The 22,377-nt window shown below is 43.3% G+C and overlaps 1 protein-coding gene across 3 annotated transcripts in view; it reads right to left on the bottom strand.

The window, feature by feature from the left end:
• Positions 1-22,377, bottom strand: part of EPS15 (epidermal growth factor receptor pathway substrate 15) — a 94,610-nt gene that overhangs the window by 26,693 nt on the left and 45,540 nt on the right. For all 3 annotated transcript variants that reach the window (XM_018552499.1, XM_018552500.1, XM_018552498.1), the window contains exons 12-13: positions 17,049-17,134; positions 4,586-4,658 (exon numbers count right to left, since the gene is read on the bottom strand). In XM_018552499.1, coding sequence (XP_018408001.1) covers positions 4,586-4,658; positions 17,049-17,134 — 159 coding nt within the window. The remainder of the gene's footprint in view (positions 1-4,585; positions 4,659-17,048; positions 17,135-22,377) is intronic.

Consider the following 22,377-nt stretch of genomic DNA (forward strand, 5'->3'; position numbering starts at 1 on the left):
CTGCACGTTGTCAATAGGAAATTAAGAGCAGAGTACATTTCTGGCAGATAATTTTTTTTTATTGTTTTGGCACTTGCAGGGTTTTAAAGAGATAAAGAAAAAGGGGGAGGGGGTGTATTTACTTCAGATGTACTGTTTTTTAAATTTGCCTTGACCTATGCTTTAACAGAAATTACTAAAAATACTAAAGCTGACCACAGCAATTAATGCAGCCACATACCTTAATTTCTGTTCTGACCCTGCTGGGGGCACTGTAATCCTGGAGTTAGTGTCTTCCCCCACTTCTGTACACTATTGGCCATTCAGTGTTACAACTGGCCTCAATGACACAAGCAGTGAACAGGATATGGACAGAGGTGGGACCGAGGCTGAATTTAGCAGATAAAAATCTGCATAACAGGAGGATATAAGTGAGGATACATGCATGCACCTCGGGGTTCCTATGGTTAGTTTTCAATATTTTAGCCAAGTAGATATTCCCTTTAAATCATCCCCATCTGCTTATACCTCAGAGAATCCAGTGGGACTGCAGGACAGCCTGAGGCGAGAGTGTATGTTGCATCACACTGGGTGTCATTCAGCCCAGAAGACTGAGGCTCTCTAGTGGCAGGCATGTAATACTGTGGCTCCAGCTATGCCTTAAAGGTATGTATTGTACCCAAAGCTGTTTTTTCGACTTTTATTATTTACTGGGTTATTAAAAATAAAAGTAACAGGAGAAATCTTCTAAGGGGGACTGTGTGGGTGACAAGTAACTGGGGATTTCCATTTACTTTAGAGAGATTTCCTCTTTCTTCCTGTTCTAGAATAGGAAGTGAAGGTAAAATTCCTCAAAGATAACAAATACAGAATCTAGCTATTCCCCCTACTGTATTTAAAATCTAAAATAAAGTTTTGGCTTTAAATTAAAAAAAACCTCCAACCTTCAATTCTGGGAGCCAGTTTGTGATCTTGGTTCAAAGCTGCACCTCTACATTGAACAATAATAAATCCTATCTTACGGCACCCAGTTAGTCACTCAACTAAAATCTTAACGGATTCCTTTACCTATATCTGAACTTTTTCAAGGTCTAACCATCAGAATTGTCCTGAAGTGTCATAAGCAATGAACATAGAGACTATAACCTGTCCAATATCTATGTCCGGGCATATGGAGCACACAAGGAGAATGAACGTCATCAAGCCTCTTCTAAATCAAGACCAATGAAGAGCGAATTAAGTGGCGTAGTGGTTAGCACTTGCATCACTGGAGATCCCCGGTTCGAATCCCGGCCAGGTCACTATCTGCAAGGAGTTTGCATGTTCTCCCCGTGCTTGCGTAATTTCCTCCGGGTACTCCAGTTTCCTCCCACACTCCAAAGACGTGCTGGAAGGTTAATTGGCTCCAGTCTAAATTGGCCCTTGTATGTATGCATGTGAGATAGGGGGAGATTAGATTGTAAGCTCCAGGGACTGATGTGAATGTGCAACTATGTAAAGCGCTGCGTAAATTGTCAGCGCCAAATAAATACTTGTAATAAATAATACCCATCAGTTTGCAATGGGTAGGAAATTCAGGAGTAAAGGACACAGAGTTGCAATAGCTATTACAGTAGTACAGGAAAAATATAATATAGCATTACTTAGCTGAGGATGTAAATGGCATTTGTAACCTTTGCATTGACAACCATTGTGATACTACAAGCTCCAATATTGCATATGTAATATAAATACAGCAAAGAGCAACAACATGACATGCTGTGTTCAAATCACATATGATGGGGCAGCTTTTGGCTATCAAGTAAAATTTGATTTCCAATGGGCCGCTGTGGGTTCTAGCACAGTGCTGCTCTATGCACTTTTTAGTAAAGCAGGTGTGTACCCTAACCGAATGACGTTTTGGATTTTATTTATACAGCGGCAGTATGGCCCTACTTTCTCCATACCGCTGCTTTAAAATAAATAACACATACAGCACATTTATAAAGCACAGACATGTACTTTACAAATGTGCCTTGGGCTCCATTTGCTTCGGAAATGAGGAAAAAGGAGTGCTATTCAAATGAATGAAGCAAAAGTCAGGAGAGCTGGGTCACATGACTTGTGATGGCCCGTTTAATGTGTGTTGTGTTAGGGCCCATCCACACCAGATCGGTTGAGATCCGTTGCACGGAGATACGTTTTTCAAGGGATGCTAACGGAAGGGCACTGAAAAAATAATGGGGGTGAATGGGGCACACTGCTCCGTTGTGCAAAAAAAAAGTAGAACATGCACTATTTTTTTTCAGCGCAACGTCACGCAACGGATTCAATGTGACCTGGCCTCATTCGTTCATTTATTGGTGCCCTTCTTCTGTTGGCATCCCTTGAAAAACATCGCAATGCAACGGATTGGAAGGAAATCTGAATGTACAATTATTGTAAGTTACCAGACCCCCTGTTGACTTGCGATTTCCTTCCGGTTTTGGTGTGAAGGCACCCTTAGGCAGGGTTCACACCATTTTCCAGACCAGATCTGGAACGCAGTGCATAGCATATTTGCCACATTATGGAGCATTTTTTTAGCTTAAAATGGGCTGTCAGGTGCGGTCCAGTGCGTTCCACGCGCTTTCAATGCGCTTCAGTGCATTCCAGACCAGAAAAAATGAGACGTGCAGTATTTTTCTGGTCTGGAACGGACTGCACTGGTATGAACAGAGGCCAGAAATAGCATAGGGATACATTAGGATGCATTTTCTGGTCTGGTAACAATCTAGTCTGGTCTGGAGATGATCTGGATGTAGCGTGAATGCACCCTTAAGGCAGTCTATTCATTTGAGAGGGTTGCCTAAATCCAGAGCGTACCAAAAAAAGATGCTTGTACTATTTCTGCCGGTGCACCGCAAAGCACCTCCAACAGCAAGATGTGCTGGGGTGACATTCAGAATTCAGCATCGCGCCAACGGGTTTAATGTGCGGTACCACAGCGCAATAGTATTAATGGGCCCTAAAAGTCAGGTGATCAGCTTCTCCTCAAATCAGAGAGTTCTAACTGCAGCAAGAACTTTATGGGACTATATAGGTTCAACACAACGGCCAGCAGTTTATAAACGAAGGGTAAAATGCAGGCCACAGTGGGGAGTAACATTGTGGTGCCCTGCAAAGAGCAATAAACACTCTCTGCTAAAAAAAAAAGAACAAACAAAAAGAAAAAAAGAAGAAAAAGAGGCTCCCTAGTTTGCTAAAGGACTGTGTATAATAAACTGCCATTTAAAAAAAAAAACTTTTTCACACGTGGTGAATCAGCACTGCTGATCTCCTGCACCCACGTCCTGTCTACATTCACTTGCTCGAGCAAATTATGCAAGTCAAATCTCAGGGTGGGTTTCCCGATGGTTACATCGATGGGCCGTGCCTTTACAATATGTGTCAGCAGGGCCACTTGTAGCCTCCATTAGGAGATGAAGAGACAGGATGACAAGGCAGGAGAAAAACTAGGAGATATGGACAGTGTTGTCACCCTATAACAGGAAGTGCCTCCATAAGGATCTGAATGGCAGGATCATCAGGTACAATTTTAATGCAAATTTAACATTAAATTAAAACTACTTTCGAAAACACTTTTAAAAATGATTTTAACAACATTGTAGTGATTGGGCTTACATGTAGTTTAGGAAGTCAGCCAAAACAAATCTGATTTTCTTGTTTTTTGGCAGATGCTGTAGTACGGAACCACCCATCCGGGTTTTTTTTTACCTCTCAATGATTCTTGTGCTGGTCTTTCAGCAGAAGCTGATGGCTCTGTTCCCACTGCCTTGCAGTATTAGTCTTCCTGTTGCACCAATGGAAGTCTTACCTCTCCTGCTGCACCAGGCGGTCTCGCTCTTCTTTCTCCTACAGGCGGAGGAAGTCTCAGACATGGTGCCAAGGCAGAGCGGTTCCAACTTTGGCTCCAGTGAGAAAAAAAAATGCTACTTTTTTTTGTGGCAGAGGCAGTCTCACATCTTTTGTTGCAACTCTATGCATGTAGTTTGTATGCATGTTCTCTCTGTGCTTGTGTGTGCATTTCCTCTGGTGTCCTCCCACACTCCAAAGACATGTTGGTAGGTTAATTGGCTCTAGTATGTGTGTGCATGTATGTGAGATAGGGACCTTAGGATGTAAGCTCCTATGAGGGCAGGGGCTGATGTCAATGTACAGTATGTAAAGCATTGTGTAAATTGTCAGCACTGTCAGTAGAAATACATATATACCTACCTATAATAAATGAACAGAAACAATTTGACTATTTCTGGTGCAGATTAGAGTCTCACTCTTCCTACTACATTCCCTACAGGATATTATAAGTTAACATGCCAATAGGGAGGCACAGGACCTCCTCATAATTGCTGTAGACAATGTACAAGCAGCTTAAAATTCAATCCCAGAGATCTTACTGGAGTCACCTGGGCACAAAAGGAAATCAACGGGCACCTCAACACGCTAGCCTCTATCAAAACATCTCCTCTACATTGGCAGAACCTTTACATAGTTCCAGCTGTATTTGTAAATGTACCTACAGTGTGCATTCCTATCATAACAGCAGCAGATGTCACATACCAGCAACACTTGATTCTAACTTCCTTACCAGAACCTCGCTGGTCCTCTTCTTCACCGCGTCCTCATTCTCGTTCAGTTCTTGCTCCACGTTCGTCTTCTCCCTAGAAGACCAGCAAACCATACAGGAATATCTGAAGACATCAGTCACAGCCGGCATGCTAATCCAGCCGCCCAGGCCGGAGTCCCACTTTAAATACATTGCGGTCCGGCTTCTTTTTTTTTGAACGAGCAGTGCACCGTTAGGAAGCCCTGGAAAGACACCGGCCTAGGGAGCACTAAAACCAACACCTCATTGTGGGAGAACGGCCAGGGTAGAATGGGAAAAGCAGGAGGAGGAGAGCGAGAAATCAATGAAATAGTCGGTGATGATCTCACTGTTGCTAAGCAGGAATGGGCTAATGCACAGCGCTGGGGAGGCAGGTGGGAGGGGAAGCAGCGGACAGCAAGCTGTGCACTTAACTCTGCACAAGCCTGGCTGTCAGCTCAGCACGCACAGCATCAGACAGGTGGAGCTTAAATCAGACCGGAAACGCAGAGATGCTCATTGATTTGCAGCAATATGGAATACAAAATGATCAAACGTGTTGGCATGTATTGATGCGAGCATTTGAATTACTGAACACCGTAGCCGCTTAACTTTCCCCGCTGTGGCAGCATAAAACCTCCCCGGTGACCAACACAAAAGGTGAATTGTGCTTTCAATCACAATGCAATTGTTTCTTTCCAGCAGTGAATATTCTATGCACAGTTATCAATTCTAAACGGGAACGTGTACACAATTACAGCACAGAGCCTAAGACCGAGCACAATATTTTACTCTTCATAGGCTACAGCAATTTACTAAAGGCTGTGTAAAAATAATAAAAGGCATCGACCAGCCAGGTTTCAGCAGCAGCAAGATTGCACCCTTGCTGGTGTGCTTGGATTTATTTAACCCCTCGGGGCTTGTTCAAACCAGAGCGGTAGCTGCTGGAACGCACCGCAATCGCTCACAAAACTCCCCCCCCCCCGCGTTCTGGGGCAGGAGGGGGCATGGCGGTGCATTGGCACCGCAGGCACGCCCCCCACAGTGCAATCGGATGCACGGCAAAACATTGCCTGCGTTCCAGTCCACGCCTTGGGGGCGTGGCTGCGGTACCATTGACTTCAATGCACCGCCACGCCCCAGAATGAAGGGGGAAGTTTTGTGATCGATTGCGGTGCGTTCCAGCAGCTACTGGTCTGGAACGCACTGCAATTGGTGTGAACAAGCCCTTAATGACAGACCGTAAAAAAAAACTTTAAAGAACTCCAAGCAATTTATAAATGAACCCTTATCCTCAGTCTAGCGCCAGTCAGCGCTCACCTCTCTACCCCTTCCACTCTGGTGTTGGAATGTCCCTTGGCGTCCTTACATCTAATGCAGATGCATTAGATATGATGACATCACGGGTCCATAGACTGCCGGAGCCCAGCGGAGAAGAGGCTGCTGAGATCGGTCTAGCAGCCAAGCGGCACCAAGGATCAGGCAAGTATATATTTTCTTTATTTTAGCCCCTAAACCAAAACGAGCAGTTAACCCTTGCAATGCAGGTGTAGTCCCTCGCAAGGGTTAATTTTTAGATTGTCTGGAGTTCTTTAACATCTGAACCCAGTTTTGCAACTTTGACGTGTTAAGACCCTTAGGCACAGCCTGAAAACCGATGGGCGGATCTGATCGGAAGCTCAATGTTAGTCTAGGAGCAGAAGGATGCAAACAGACATGCGCCCATTTACCTCCGAGTCCATCAAAGTCCAAAGAAAAAAAAACAAAAACCACAAAAAGGTATGCGTTTGTTTTGTTTTTTCAGAATTGATAAATGCCTGAAAAATCTGCCTGCCACACAGACCCAATATGGGTCGGTTAATCTGTGTTTTTTCCTCCATCACAAGGGGGGAAGAACTGAACGGATACGTGCGTCACAAAAGTGACATATGCTGCCTTCCGCTTCTGTTCAGCATGGGATCTGTTCACGGATCCCTGCTGCTCGTGTAAATGGGGCCGAAGTAAAACTGTACATATCTTTAAAACTACTTAGTGCAGGAGTAGAAAACCTTGGCACTCCAGCTCTTGTGGAACTACAAATCCCATAAGGCACTGCAAGACTCTGACAGACATGACTCCCAGAGGCATGATGGGATTTGTCGTTTGAGAACAGCTGGAGTACCAAGGTTGCCTATCCCTGACATTGTGTATCCAGGCGAGTTATACCTTGAGGTTTTTTTTTAAGATTGGGCTTTCATTTGGTTGTAAATGTTAACTGATACCTCCTGATTTTGTTTCATTATCAAAAGCAAACTGGGCCAAAATAGTTTAAAAAAAATGTCAGCTGTAAATTTCTTGCCATTCCCATGACTCATCAAACAACAGCCCAAAAGTAAATTCTCCTACTGCTGACGTGTATGGAGATACGACATATGTGTGCATTATCTGTTCATAATAAGAGATACAGGGGGGTGTTTCATGAGCCTCCCGATCATTTGATCATGGCTGTCACAGCGATCACGTGATCAGACGCCCATCCTACAAGCTCCCAAAATCACTATGTGCTTGGGTGACAGCACGGCCACAGTGCTGGTGGGGTGCAATATGGTCCACCTTCTTGCTGCCACATATATAGGTATGGCCTCCAGGAAGAGGTTAAAAATACAAACAAATCTTACTTAGTAAATCAATACGCAAAGAGGGGAATTTATCAAAACTGGAGCAGGCAGAATCTGGAGCAGTTGCCCATGGCAACCAATCAGCTTCTCTTTTTCATTTTCAGAGCTTTGCTAAACAAACTGAAGAGAAAAGCGGATTGGTTGCCATGGGCAACTGCTCCAGATTTTATCTGCTCCAGTTTTGATAAATTCCCCTCAAAGTACTTAGTTCTGAGATTTCTAAACTGGAACTATGGACCGGTTTTAATACTAATGTTTTAAATTAGAACACAGTTCCCCAATTTCCTAAAATAAATGATGATTTTTTTACTGTTTTTAACTTGGCTGAAGGTACAGAGTGGATTCATGTCAGCTCCCATTGACATCACTGGGAGCATCACAAAACAGCCACAGCCTACACAGTCCTGACAAATTTAGCCAAAATCCTGCCAAGGTGGACACGTCATCTAACTATAATCATTAGCTATTTGGCTAGCAGTACCTCCCCAGTAAGCCAAAAGGAAGATATATATCAATTAACCCTTCCCTCCCAGTGCCTGGAGTAGCTGAAGAGAATAGGATCCTTGTTGCCCAAAGCAAGCAGATGCTTTAAACATCAGAACAACAATAGCTGGGGTTTTATTGTTTGTGATGGGCAACACAGACACTTTCGTTATGACACAAATATCCTCACATCTCAAAACAAGGGAGTTTGCTTTGGCTTTGTGGATTTACCATAGTCAGATGAAACATGACGCATGACGTCTTTAAATGTCTCATCATAAATGTTTATTGGTCTACATGTGGCATTTTTAAAACAGAACACCAATCAAAGAAAATCCCAAAAATGTATAGCACATCATAAGACACAATGAAAGGAAAAAAAATTAAATCCAAAACACAGCTTCTGCTGATATACACCGTCCATCTGGAGTTGTCCCGTAACTTTTTTTTAAAAGTTATTCAGTCTTCTAGGTTGAATGATGGCCAGTAGCATTCAACCCAATTCCTCTGAGCCCATGCTGTCACTGACATACCCACACCCTGTACGGGGCAGTAAAGGAGGAGCAGCACAGTGATGAGCTTATCTTTCAGTCACTTTGCTTTCTCCCTCTATCAGAGTTTTTCTGGTCAGCACATGAACTACCTAGCTTCTTGTGCTGCTAGTCTTCCACTCTGAGCTCTGCCGTACAGGCACAGCAAGGGGCTGATGCAAAGGTAAATTCAGGTACTTACAATAATTGCATTTAAAATACATTTAGGGCTCATCCACCCCATGTCCGGACCAGAATTTTTTTGTCTGGTCCAAAAACACATTCCCATTCATTCCTATGGTAAAAAGTGAGGCTAATTCAAACCACTGCGTTCAGTTCCAAAACATTTAAAAAAAAAAATATTGCATGCACAATTTTTTCTGGCCCGGAATGCACCAAAATACAAACGCATGCAAACACGTAAATGCACTGGAACACACTAGAAAGTCCAACTTGAGACAAAAAAAAAAAACATGCACAAAAAATGCACATACCCACGTTTCCAGAAACACGTCCAGATCTTGTCTAGAGATGGTGTGAACAAGCCCTCAGGGCTGTTTCACACTGTGACGCACTGTGGGTATCTTGCATATCCAAAGGAAGAGCAATTTCACCTTAGCTGGCCATACATTTGTTAGATTTTCTTTCAAATGTTCATTCAAAATCATTCATCAGAGAATTCATTCACCTAATTTCGTTAGAAAAAAAAGCCCTTAAAATGTTTCATACAGTGCGGCTACTTGTATGGAATCTCAGACGTATTAAACAGGTTTCTTTTGAGGCCGATACATACGCATCGCAGTATGTACAATTATTCCCTGTGTGAAGAACACTAGGGATGCACCGATACCGTTTTTTTGGTAACGAGTACCGATATTTTTTTTCTCGGTACTCGACGACTCCGATAACGATACCGAAGTCCAATTAAGGAAGCCAGGCAGCGTGTAATGACTCGCAAACACTCCCCTTTGATTCTCCTCGAATGTCGATGAGACCTCACTAACCATTAGAGGATGGAACAAACATTCTGAAAATACAAATTTTTCAACAACATTCTACTGGTGTATAGTCAGTTTTAGACAGTTGTCACCAGAACCAGTGTCCCCATAGGAAGGTTTCCCTTCACCTCCTGTTTCAGGTGACAGCTGTAACATTTTGGATTTTCCCTCACTTTCTGCCCCAGAATGACCACCTGGACAAATAGAGAGGCTGAATCTCCACGGTATGGACACAGACTGCAATACAAAACCTGACAGTGGTTCCAACACATTCCCACTCAACGTCAAAAACGTCAAATAAAATTGTGTAGAGCTTCTCGGCCTTTTGGCTAAGATCAAGTGTAGTATCTGTTCTTATCAGTTGCGGGTGGAAGAATGACACCACTCCTAGTCTGGGGGGATGGTGGCTTAGTATTCGCCGGTGTAATTGGTTGGGTACTGGAGGAGGTTGCAGGCCGTGGGAACTAACGACTCTTGTTAATGGGTGCGTTTTGGCGGATGGACCTCTGAAGGTGCCCAAACTCCTGATGGGAATGGGTGCGAAGCTTGGTCTGGCCGGAGGGTTCGGAGGCGGCAGAGCCCGTGGTATTGTGCCCCCTGGGGGTGGCATCCCAGGGGTGCTCAGAAAGTCACTTGGGTGCGGGACCCCACTTTGACTCACTGATGCACATGGACACACACCACTTTGCATTTTCTGCACAACGCAGGCCTTATGGCTAGTCCGGGGCAATATTTTTGCACTCCGGCCCCTAGGGCCTGTCAGTGTGGTGCACTGGCACTCTTTATTTATTGCACTACATGCACGATTTGACACTTTTTTATTTTTTGTAAATTTGACCCACAGATTGCTTAGGGTGCAGGTTCCTTCGGGGCCTGTTATAAGATGCATCAAAATGATCAATGAAATGTTTAAAACATGACAAATGCATTCTTATACTTAAAGTGAAACTCCCCCCAAAAAAATTCCAACTTTCTTTTTAGGTGGTCCATACTTCAGCACTATCTCCGGCTTCCTGCTCAGTACGTCGTCAGCAGCCCTCTTTGGGTGTAATGACAGTCCATGAGTTCAGCCTGTCATTTGTACACCCCCGTGGGGGGAAACCATCATGGAGCCTGGGCTCATAATACTCCAGAACCGAGGGGCGCCCATGTGCCATTACATGAAGGCTGCTCAGTTCAGGAAGACTGAGCTGGTGGAGTGAAGAAAGCTGTGGGTGCCGTCTCCGGACCAGCTAGAAGACTTCAAGAAAAACAAGGTGCGTGTATGGGGTTTTAGAAACAAAAATACAAAAAGTGTGATGGTGGTTGGTAGTGGTGGGGAAGCTGGTGGCGAGTTAAATGTCCGGAGTACTGCTTTAATCCCCATACCCAAGGGCACCATGCAGAAAAAAGCAGAGGCTCTCATAACTAAAATATAAGACAGCAACATTTTACTCTGCGTGTATGCAACAGTCTATAGAGAGAACAGCAGCAGAAGCTTTGGAAATGTAATACATCTGCAACTTCATGGGACTTCTTCCATCAAGCCAATTATACCAGAAATAGAAACCCAGACAAACAATAGCACAATCTCTACAAAGCTGTAACAGCAACTCCAATTCAATTAAAAACACAATTCTGCAAATGCAGCAATGTACATCTTAAAATGGATGGCAGTAAAGTGATCAACCTCCACACAAATAGTATTCATTACTTAGCTTATTCCCATATGGATATACGGGATCCTGACCTATGCACTGCACATAAAGGGAAACGGTCGAATTCTGCTTGTTGACATCAGAAGACTGTAGAAATTATGAATTCTGGGTCTATGTCAACATTCATATATATATATATAATTTTCGTCCGATGATTGCAGGGTGTATGGACACCTTAAGCTAAGGGGACATTCCCTCTTAAACATTTGCCACCACAACAGGTGTTCCCATTGGAAGATTAAACCTCATTTACACTCACAGTTCCTATGGCAACTGTAAACTTTTACATATGCCATAACTCCCTATGACTATGGTTGCCACAACAAAGTGAAAAGGTGACTCTTCTCAGTGTGCACAGCAACAAAAAAAAACCAAAACCTTCCATTCTCTATCCAAAACTAACAAAGTTTTGCCTAAAGATATACTTTAAGCACCAGAGCCCTACAGATGACACTATCACGTCATATGCACAGAGAACCACCATTTTTGCACACTCACCCTTGAAAGTCTGAGGAACGATGGCGTGGAGATTTTAGGCAGTCACGCACAGCGCGCAGCATTTTAATTGATCATTACTCACGCTCCATTGTCATTGGAGAGAGAAGGATGCTTAAATAATGTAAAAACAGATAACGATTGAGGTAATGTAGGCTATGAACTGCAGACATGAAACAAAACACTGGAAGGCGGTTTCTTTGAAGGCTCATAATCCTTGAGAGACGTGGTCCCAGCGCTGGGTACAAACCACAGCAAAAAATATTGTGGACTAATGGCAGGAGATCAAAGGTTTAATGCATCCCGGGCTCCCGGAAACGGCCGCCATTAGGTCAGGAAGATGCCGTTGTCAATATTTATCGGAAGGTAATGAACTCGGCAACGTAGAAGTACAGTTCCAAAGCAGTTAATGACTGCCTCGCACCCAGGGGACTTGCGACAGAAGTCACAAGTGTCTAGTAAGCCTGGAGCTTAACAGCAATTGTCAGTTAACACTAAGAACAGGTTTACAGCTCACCAAGCCTGCAATTTTAACACTGCAAAGAAAGGGAGATTGTACTACGGTTGTACCCCATTGACACCAATTAAAATGGAGAATGTCATAATGAAAGAAGAGAAGTGAAACTTAACATGTCTCATACAAGAAATACCAGTATTTCCTCATGAGCCAGATCCATGCATTCTTTCACCAACTTATTCACCAGAGCTTAATCTAACATACAAAATGTTAACTTGTATGTCTAAGCAAACACTAAAACTTATGCAGAACATTTCTCCAATACACGCATATTTTCCAAGGTTTATCCTTTAAAAATAATGCAACTACACTAGAATTTTAGCACATAACTGTTTGTCAGAAATCCAGTAACTTTCTATCTTCTTGTATTAAGCTGAGAATGTCACACTGAAATCCTTAGCATTGTTGCCGGTCCTGTCTGCTGAGCTACAGAACTTCATCTGTTCCTGCACCTCTCTACATGCATACACTGATTTCTTTCCCAGCAAAACAATGCTGCTGGATTGACTCACAAACTGTGTGTAGGTAAATGGCTCTTGGGAGATGTATTTCTGAGGGAGTGCCTATGTCCGCAGGAACAAAGCTCCCAGAAGCTGTCCTTGCAGTATTTTACTGCATTTCAAAATCACTTTTAAAGTGTCCCATCATGAGAAGAACAAAACTGGGGCCGGTACTGCTGACCTCCTTCTGATGTCAGACTTTTGCTGATGGCATCATTATTTTCTGGGCCTTTACTCAGAACAAGGATGCCCTGAAAGAAGGTGAAAAGATAGAATTCACACTTGTTCTGGGTCAGTCAAAAGGTATGGAAGCTAAATGGTGTCATGGCTGAACTCTACTGAAAAACCTACTTGTCTGGCTGATCATCTTCAATACTTACTGGATCAATGAATCAAGTATGCAGATCACAAGTATGTGGAGTTCAGAGTTCCCAAACTACTTCACTGGCTGCATACTTGTTCTAGGTCAGTGACTCAAAGCAGATAAGCCAAAGATATGCAACTAGCATTATCAGAAAGATGTAAACGGCTGTCTTCTGTACTATGTCTTCCAGTTCAGGTTTTTATTTTATTTTTTTATTCTGAGCAAGTATTGTCTTCATTTTACTTATTTATTTATTTTTGCACAGATCGTGGAATACTCACTTTCTAAAGGACATCACCATGCACTTGTTAAAAAGGGAAATCCCTAGGAGACATTGTAACCAGGGAGATAAACCATTAAGTCATTGAGCTGAGAGCAGTCACAGTCAACAAATCTGGTATTCATTATAATACTATGGCTAAAGATAGGAAAGAACTGAAGCCAGGAACTGGTGTTCTGGCACCTTTATATGACAACAATTATATTGATCCGGTGTCACAAAATGTAGTTAACACTGCTTGAACTACCCAGAGACAGAAAAGTATTTTCCCTCCAGCACTTAAAGCATCCTTTACAATCTTCCATATGCCCCAGACCTGTCCATTATGAATAATGGACGTCTCAGTTCAGCACAGAAGTCTGTTCGGTCAGATCTCATTATTCTCTGTGGCTAGAACTGGTGTAGGCAATGATTCCAACCCCTTCAAGTCTGAAGATAATTTATACCTGTGTGACCAGAACACATTTGATCATTCTGACCAGTGCTGGTTTAACCAAGAATTTAACTGCTTCATGTATCCAAGTATAAGTCCCTAACATTTCTTCTTTGCATAATACAAATCAGAGAGGAAAAAAAAAGAAAAAACAGAATGTGTGGTTCTCTCACTTTTTTTTAGCACTGGTAATTGCTGCAGCAAAAGTTAAAATACCCTGTGCTAACAAGGTGGTACACGACCACCCCACGTCCTTTCATGCATCTTCCCAGGTTCAAAGGATAGATGCTGGTGTTGTGGAGAAGTCTGTTGGACACTCCTAGAAATCTTTTGGGAATGCACAAAGATTAAATTGTTTCGGTCTCAGGTACCACCCATAATCATTACACTTGTGTATCTTGACCCTAGTGGAAACCCTGTGGCCTGCTTTCTCCATGCCTCACCCCGGTTCCCAAATCCAGATCCTGCATCCCAGATACTTGTAAGCAAATGTAGCCTCCTGATTCACACCACTGGGTTTCAAGAGTTGACAATGTCATGCATACTGAAGATTTGACTGCATCCCTCAAAGACACAATGCACACATTCAGACAAACTTGGTTTTATTGGAAACAGTTTATGTTCTCTGATGAGTGCACCTCAGCCACACTGAACAACACTTCAGACACTACCTAAATTACTGCACAAATGCCCCAGTGTAGAGACAGAGTTGTTTAACCCCCTTACCATGGTCTATTTAGCCTCCTTGCCTCCACCTTCCCTCTTTTTGTTTAGGATGTCTTCAGTTGCTACTCATTTCTGGTCACTTTCAGGTTTTTTTTACATGATCAGGGATGTTTTTTCTTTTCTGTCCTTTACTCACCCATGGTACACACATTATTCCAAGTCCCACAAATCAAACTTTTGGGTTCTTAGAGTCTTCATTTAGCATCACACACTCAGGTCTTGGGCTGAATTTGCTGGGCTGGCCAGTCCTGGACAAATTAGCAGTCGTTTGAACTTTCAGCCACTTGAAGATTACCTTTCTTACAGTGGAATGATTAATTTCAAAGAACTTTGCAATCCTTTTAAATCTCGTCAGACCCAAACATCCAGAGCCTTCTTTCTGAGGGCCTTACAGAGATCTTTGGATCTTGGCATTATGATACCACACACTTTAATATCACAAGGCACATATACTAGATAGATATCTAAGGTTTAAATAAGACAGGCTTCACCTGTATACTTCCTACAAAACTTATAATTAGAGATGCACTGAAATTTCGGCTGCGGAAACATTTCGGACCAAAATGGTTCTATGGGCAAAATGCCGACAGTACAAAAACAGCCAAAAACGCAGTGCATGCCCAGCTTCTCTCCTCTCCACTGGGCACTGGCTGCAAGCTTCAGTCTGTATCCCGTCTGATCCCCCCGACTGCTCTCCTCCAGCTGGGTCACCAGAGGCAGCAGGAATCGGGAGTTGATCCAGCTGCCGGCGCCTCAGCGGGGAGGAGAGACCTGTCAGGGGGCATAACGTGGCAGTGCGGGGGGGAGAGACCTGTCAGGAGGCCAAGTGCGGCAGAGATGCCCGTCAGCAGGTCGAGTGGGACGGGTTTGAGGAGGAGACCTCACCTCTGGTGACAGGTGAGAGATGGCAGAGCAGTCAGGATGGAGAGCGGAGCACAAATACTGAGCAATCAGTACTGATCACTCAGTGTTTGTAAATAACGGAGGACATAATGATAACTATGTCCCAAGTCATGAATGAACAGGAAGTGCTATACATCCTATAAATATTTGCGATCCTCTCACTTTATGAAGAAGCAGCTGAGTACAGAGTATTTCAGAAAAATATCATCCTTTTTTTCTTACTAAAATGTATCGAAAGCCAAAACTTTGTATATCATTTTTTGTTTTGGATAGAGTGGGAAAGTGTTAAAACCATCAGTATTAGTAAATGCACTCCTGTGACCCAAAAGAGAAGTAAAGCCAGATAAGGTTTGGCTTTACTTTAACATTTCTGTTCTTGGGTTTAGATACACTTTAAAAGTGATTTTGAAATCAGGTTTTTAGTCCTCCATACAAGCAGGGGCGTATTCACCGCAAGGCAAACAAGGCATCTGCCTTGAGCGGCACTTTCATCGGGGACGGCAAAAAATGCCGCCCCCAAACCAGTGAGGGGACCCGTTCCCCCCTCTCCTATAATCCTAGGGGACATCCAGCCTGGATAATGCAGGGGTGTACACCAGCAGCCGAAGAAATACCTGACCGCCGCTGCTTTCACTTTCTCTACATTCCAGCCGAGGCGAGCAGAAGAATACTCACTGCTGACAGGCTGGGCTGGCGACAGCCTTCTGCTCTCAGGCATTCAAGAGCAAAGCCGTGGAAATGGATGGCCTGAGAACGATGCAAGGACCCCCAGGGACCTGAACAAAAGGCAGACCAGGGAGCTCAGCTGCTGACTGGGTAAGGCACTGGGCAAAGCGGTGTGCAATGGGGTCCCGTGGAGCACTGAAAAATCACTGCAAGTGCAGTGTGTACTACAGGCAGCCTTGTTTAATAGATCTCTGCACACAGCCTGTGGTATATATAATAGATCACATATAATAGATCTCTATACCTGTGTGACACAGGTATAGAGATCCCTGCGATCTATTATATATACCTATGTGCAGGTGTTACCTGTACCACAGGCAGCCGTGTTTCCTGGGATCTATTATATTTAGAGCTTGTTCACACCTAATTCAGTGCATTCCAGTACAGCTCGTGGCCAGAACGCACTGGATCACGTAAGCAAGCCTCCCTGCGTTTTGGGGTCGGAGGGGGCGTGGTGGTGCCATTCAAGTCACTGCCCAACCCACCCACAGTGAGATCGCCTGCAGCAGAACGCGTGGTTCAGCAATGCCCAGGTTACAGTCCAGTGCGATCGCAAAAAAATAGTCCAATAAATGCATGCACTATTTTTTGCCATTGTACTGGACCAGAACCCGGGCATTGCTGAACCACAGCCCCCCAGAGACCCCGCACAGCCCCCCTGAGATTTTTCCCTGGAGACATCAGCCCGGCACCCCAGAGCAGCACAGAGTATGTAGCTTCATATTATTCTGCATTGCTGCACAATGTATTGCTGGGATTTGTAGTCTTCTATAACCGGGTGCCTTTCAGCAATGCTGTATAATGTATTGCTGGGATTTGTACTCCCTCTACAAACAACAAAATACAGGCATTCATAATCCACTTTTAATGTACAACGAGGAAGAGGCGGAGCGCTAAGAGGAAAGCTGGAGCCTAAAGAGGAAGGGGTGGGAGGTTACAAAGGGGTTGGTCTTAAACAGGAAGGGGTGGGGCAAGTGTAGATTAGGGGGGTGCCCGAGTTTAGTCTAGTCTAGGGAAGGACAAAACCAAAATACACCATACAAGTAACTGTGAACGTATAAGAAACCCATGGAAAATGTACCTCCGAAGCCAAAATACATTTGCCTTAAGTTAAACATAACTTCGTAACATATCACAAGAACGTTGCTTGCACTCACCTCTGCAATTCAACAATTTCATTATTTAAGGAGTCCAGCTCTTTGATGGCAGAGAAATCTGCAACAGGACTAGGAGCCGATGGGATCTACGGAAAAGAACACTGTATTAAAATAAGAGAACTATAATCTTTTTAGACTTTATAATGGTTTTTTTAACAAACCATGTAAATAGGATCCGATTAATGTTAATTATTAACGTGTTAATGCCAAAAAAAAAATAAAAAAATTTAATGCATAGTTTATATAAGTACATGTACTCCTTATAGATACAGGTTTTGCTTCCTATTGATGCACTGTTGATCCTCTAACCTTGCTGAAAGCCTGCCAGACAGGGTCTTCATGACTGTTAAGTACTAGGCACATGAACATAGGGAACCATGTGACCTCTGGCCAGACTATAAAGATACACGAGGGAACTGGAAGATGTTTTTTTTTTTTTCATTCCTGGTAAGAAAGGTGTTTTTCATATAATAATGTTGTTTGGTAATTCTGATACATGTCCTATTCTCTTTACACAAAGTGTAAATGTTATTGTTAGGTCTAATTATCTTTTACAAAGATCCAGCACAGGTGTACATTTGTTATTTGTATTTAACAAAAATGATTTTTCTATGTTGATGTGAGAGAAATAAAAAAAAATAAAAAGCAGTTGGAAAAATGTCTGCATTTGATCTCTGATTTAATTGGCAGATGAAGTTTTTTTTTTTACAGAAGCTGTTCTCTTCCATTTATTACAGAGATTTTATAAAGCACAACAGATACAGCACGGATTCTTTAATCATTTGGTGACAAACTGTACAGTTACATGAAAAAGTCTGTCACAGAGCCGCAAAAGTGCCTGACGACTAAGAGCAAAAAAGAAATGTATCAATAAAAAACTGAAGACTATTAATAATTAAAATACAAAAGTCAAGAACTTTAGTTCTCTTTTGGGTCACAGGAAGATTTTTTTACTAAAGTACTCCTGTGGCCCAAAGTCAGAATCGAATCTAGTGGGCTACTATATGCTGACAGTGCAGAGAGGCGCTGCAGCTGGGAAGGATCCCGATAATACTGTCAGGATCCACCTTGCTGCCTGATTGACAGCTGGCTCTGCCTCTCTAGATCCAGCACCAGCTGTGCCCGCCCCCTCCCGTCTGTCCCTCCAGTGAGAGCTGGAGGAACAGAGAGAGGGTAGGGAGGAATCCCTGTGTGGAGTGGTGACCATCAGTCACTGCTCTCTGCTTGAAGACCGCGAGCTGAGTAATCAGTGGTTTGTGATTGCTCAGTTCTCATTGGGTAGAGCCGGGATGTGACAGCTGCAGTGTCACACGCAGGTTCAAATTATTGGGAAGAGTACATTTTACGCTCCCAATACTTCTCCTTTAAAGGAGAACTATGGGGTCAGTGTTTTTCCCCATAGTTCTCCTTAGGGTAACGGGAGGACACAAACTAGCGTCCTCCCGTTACCCTAAGCTCAGTATGCCGCGAGCTACAGCTCGCGGTATAAGGAGACGCCGCAGCGGATCCCGACATCGAGATCCGCCCAGCTGCGTGAGTGACAGCTGGCTCTGCCTATCTAGAGGCAGAGCCAGCTGTACCTGCCCCCTCCCCCACCCGTTCCGCCAGTCAGCGCTGGCAGATCGGAGCGGGGAGAGGGGAATCCGGCCCCTCCCCCTGTCACGGCAGAGAGCCGTGACAGAATCGAGAGGTGAGCGAACCCGGTATGTGTTCGCTCACCTCCCGATCTACTGAGCCGACCTGTGACAGTCTCATTGTCACAGGTCGGCTAGAACTATGAGGTGAGTGGAAATCACTCATCTCATAGTTCTCCTTTAAAGTAGCTACAAAACTTCTGTACTTGGGGGTTACCAAATACATGTGCCCAAATTTGAAACAAAGTGTATTTTCCCTTTTGAAACCAAACATCTGTTTATAATTCTTAGATGTATCTCATTCACATAGCATAACTTTTCTTTTTAAATTGCTGCTTGCACAATACATGATCAATTCTGAAAGAAAAGTTGTTCTCTGTAGGGGGCTGGGCAGGATAAGGTTAACATAATGAACCCTGTCTGTACTGTGCAGGCAGTTATCATTATCAGTTTTAGTCTGGATTTGAACAATGTGTGTCCTAACAAAGGTTAAAGGTCTAGAAGCATTGCATAATGATGGGGGAAGCTCAGCCTAGCGGTTTTATGGGGACAGCCAGAGTTTTGCAAAGGCTCCAGCTACACAGAGACATCTAAAAAGTAAGATTTTCTTATTATTTTAGGTGTGAATGAACATGGAACATAACATTAAGAGGGGTTTTCTCAAATTTGACTGTAAAAGTGGAAATACACTAACTCCACTCCCTCAGCGTGCCATAGCTGAATCCTAAGATGCTATCGGAGCTTTCCCAGCAGGAAATGAGCTGTTTATCACTTTTTCCCCAGGGGTCTGATCTTATGGTACTGTAATAAAGAAAAGCACAAGAGATAGCATCAGCCATTCCTTGTGGCCCATCGCTGGGATTAGAAGGATCACTGACCAATAGGTATGTGCCAGAGGTAAGAAGAGGTGTGCAAGATGTGTCACCAGGAGGAAGTCTTGAAGCTTTGTGTGTCAGAAGAGTCCAGGAAATGTTTTGGGGGATGCTGCGGGTATATGGAGCCTCTTTAGGTTCCTGAATTTCATAATTACAGCAGTTTTATGTTTCCCTATGACAGTATGTAAACCCAACATCTATTTCTTTTAGTATGTTTGGTATCAAACTGACTGACTGTATAGAGAGCTTTTTCTTCTAGTCTTGATATACTGCCAGAAACTGCACTTCTTGCTGCAGGCTGACAACACTAAGCCACCGGCTTGCAATTGCAGTAGCGGTGTCAGCTTGCAATGAGCTATACTCCAGTCACTGGGCTGCCTGTCAGGTCTGCGCACCTCTGCTGCAGAGTTGATGGGGAAACCAATCGTAAACTAAAGGAGAGCACACAGCAGGCGGACAACACTGCTCCTAATTGCAAGGCAGTGATTTGCCACTGTCAGCCTGCTACAGAAAGTGTGGTTACTGGCAAGATCTCCAGGTAAGAAACTTAACAGATTTACCAGCAATATTTGCTTAGAAAACCGTATACAGTGAAGCATAATAAGAAGTGAAAAAAATGTGGGGTGCCACTGCTGACCTCCATCTAAAAAATAATAATAAAACATGTCTGCCTGTGTCTGGTTTCAGTACCTTCTGAGTAACTGACCTGCAACAAGCTTAAAACCAGTGAAATGAACTGAAGTAAGCAGGCCAGCATGAAAGAGAAACATGTTCAGAAGTCAGAAGAAAAGACAATGGCAATCCATATATTCCTTGCATGATTGGTTGCTTTTAAGTCATTACATGGTGAACCAACATTTGTGTAGGAACCTGGCATCACTACAGACTATGTGGGTTGGAGTCTATCATGCCATCTACCTTTAATCCCTCTTGAGATAACCCGGCTTTCCTCATTACTGTCAATTCAACCGCCACGTACAGAACAGTGTGGGTGAATGTTTCAGGGGGTCTGGGCTACATTCACAGACCTCCTTTGTTTTATTTACACAAACACAATACTTCCCGAATCACCTTCTCCTTCCTGTGTTTAAGCAAGATTATAAAATATTTAGATGCATTCAGAGAAACTAATCTGCCCGTGCATGCAACGATTTCAATTTTATCAAAATTAGGGATGCGCCGATACTAATATCAGTGCAGATACCGAGTATTTGGGGAGTACTCATCCAAATGCTCCGATACTTACCCCTGATGCCAGAACTTCCGGTCAGAGGGGGATTTCCTCTTACCGGCAGTGCCGTGAGGGAACATGCAGCCGGCCTTCTGGCCAATAAGTAAGCCGGGCTGCGGGTAATGACTCGCCGCTTGGTTTCCCGATTGGCCGGGAAGCCGGCTCCAGGCTGTTTGGCTGGCTTGATGCGGATTGGCATTGAAGACGGCTTCCGGCCAAACAGCATGGAGTCGGCTTCCCAGGCAATCAAGAAGCCGGGCAGTGTGTCATTACCCGCCGCCCAGCTTTTTGGTTGCCCGGGAAGCCCGGCTCAATGCTAGCTGAAGTACCGGCATCGGTGAGTACCGAAAGATAAATATCGTCACTTGTACTCGATATCGAAAAACTGGTAACGGTGCATCCCTACTCTATATGCAACTGACTTCAACGCATCATAATGCAGTTAAATGAACAGTGTGAATTATACCATTTAAAATCATTACATACAATTAGATGAGTTTAGAAATGTTCTCTAAACACATAAAACCACATGTATGTCACTGCCTGTTTGAATGAGGTCTTATGGTTTATTTTCCAATTATTAGATTACCTTGTGTATGACTAGCTTTAATATCTAATGCAGCAGAATTACCAAAACCTATTTTTAGTAATAACCCCACACTTCAACCCTCAACGCAGCTTTTATAAATGACAATGGCCAGATAATTGTGAGGTCCATCAATTTACATTGCCCCCCCATACAGTCTTAGGGCCAGTTCACACCATATGCAGTTGTGATGCAGTCCGTTTATTTGACTCCTGCAGTCAAAATACATCACAATGCTTTCCTATAGGCTTTCTTGTGCTTTATTCACATAATTGCAGTGTGAATAAAGCATAAGAAAGCCCATAGGAAAGCATTGTGATGTATTTTGACTGCAGGAGTCAAATATGTAGCTGGAGACCAATATCAGTTAGAAGGATCAGAGCACCCTCCAGTGGTGGTAATAAAGGACAATCCAACCCAATAAGAGGATTTAATATATTTAAATTGCTGTGAAAAAAATCAGAACAGCAAGAATACTGCTCTTGCACTTTATTTTTATTATTAACACCATTAATATTTTCTGCATGTAACTTGTAGCCTCAAGCATTCCCTCTTTAAAATGATTCCTAGATTTGAATACATTCATGCTAGATTGTAAGCTCTCATGAGCAGGGCCCTCCTAACTCTATTGAATTGAAATTGTATTGTCTGCCTCCATTTTGTAAAGCGCAGCGCAAACTGTTGGCGCTATATTAATCCTGTATTATAATAACAATAAAATAATACTATATAATAATACACTATGTAGCTACCAAGTGTTTATTTCACTCAAAGAGAAACTGTAGGGTTAGTAATATATTATTTTGACTTTCTAAACATAAATGTACACAGGGGAGCCATACTTATATAGGTTCTGCATCCTGTCTGGTAGTGCTACACAATGGTTATACCTTGCTGATGCCCTCATCTCACTACAGGTCTACCAAACAGGGTTTTTAAAAAAAAAATATAGAATACAAAGCACGCTCCTTAATGATTATTAATGTTAATGAGAAACGTCACT

Source organism: Nanorana parkeri, unplaced genomic scaffold (assembly GCF_000935625.1).
Source record: "Nanorana parkeri isolate BGI_ZX_2015 unplaced genomic scaffold, ASM93562v1 scaffold89, whole genome shotgun sequence".
NCBI lineage: Eukaryota > Metazoa > Chordata > Amphibia > Anura > Dicroglossidae > Nanorana > Nanorana parkeri.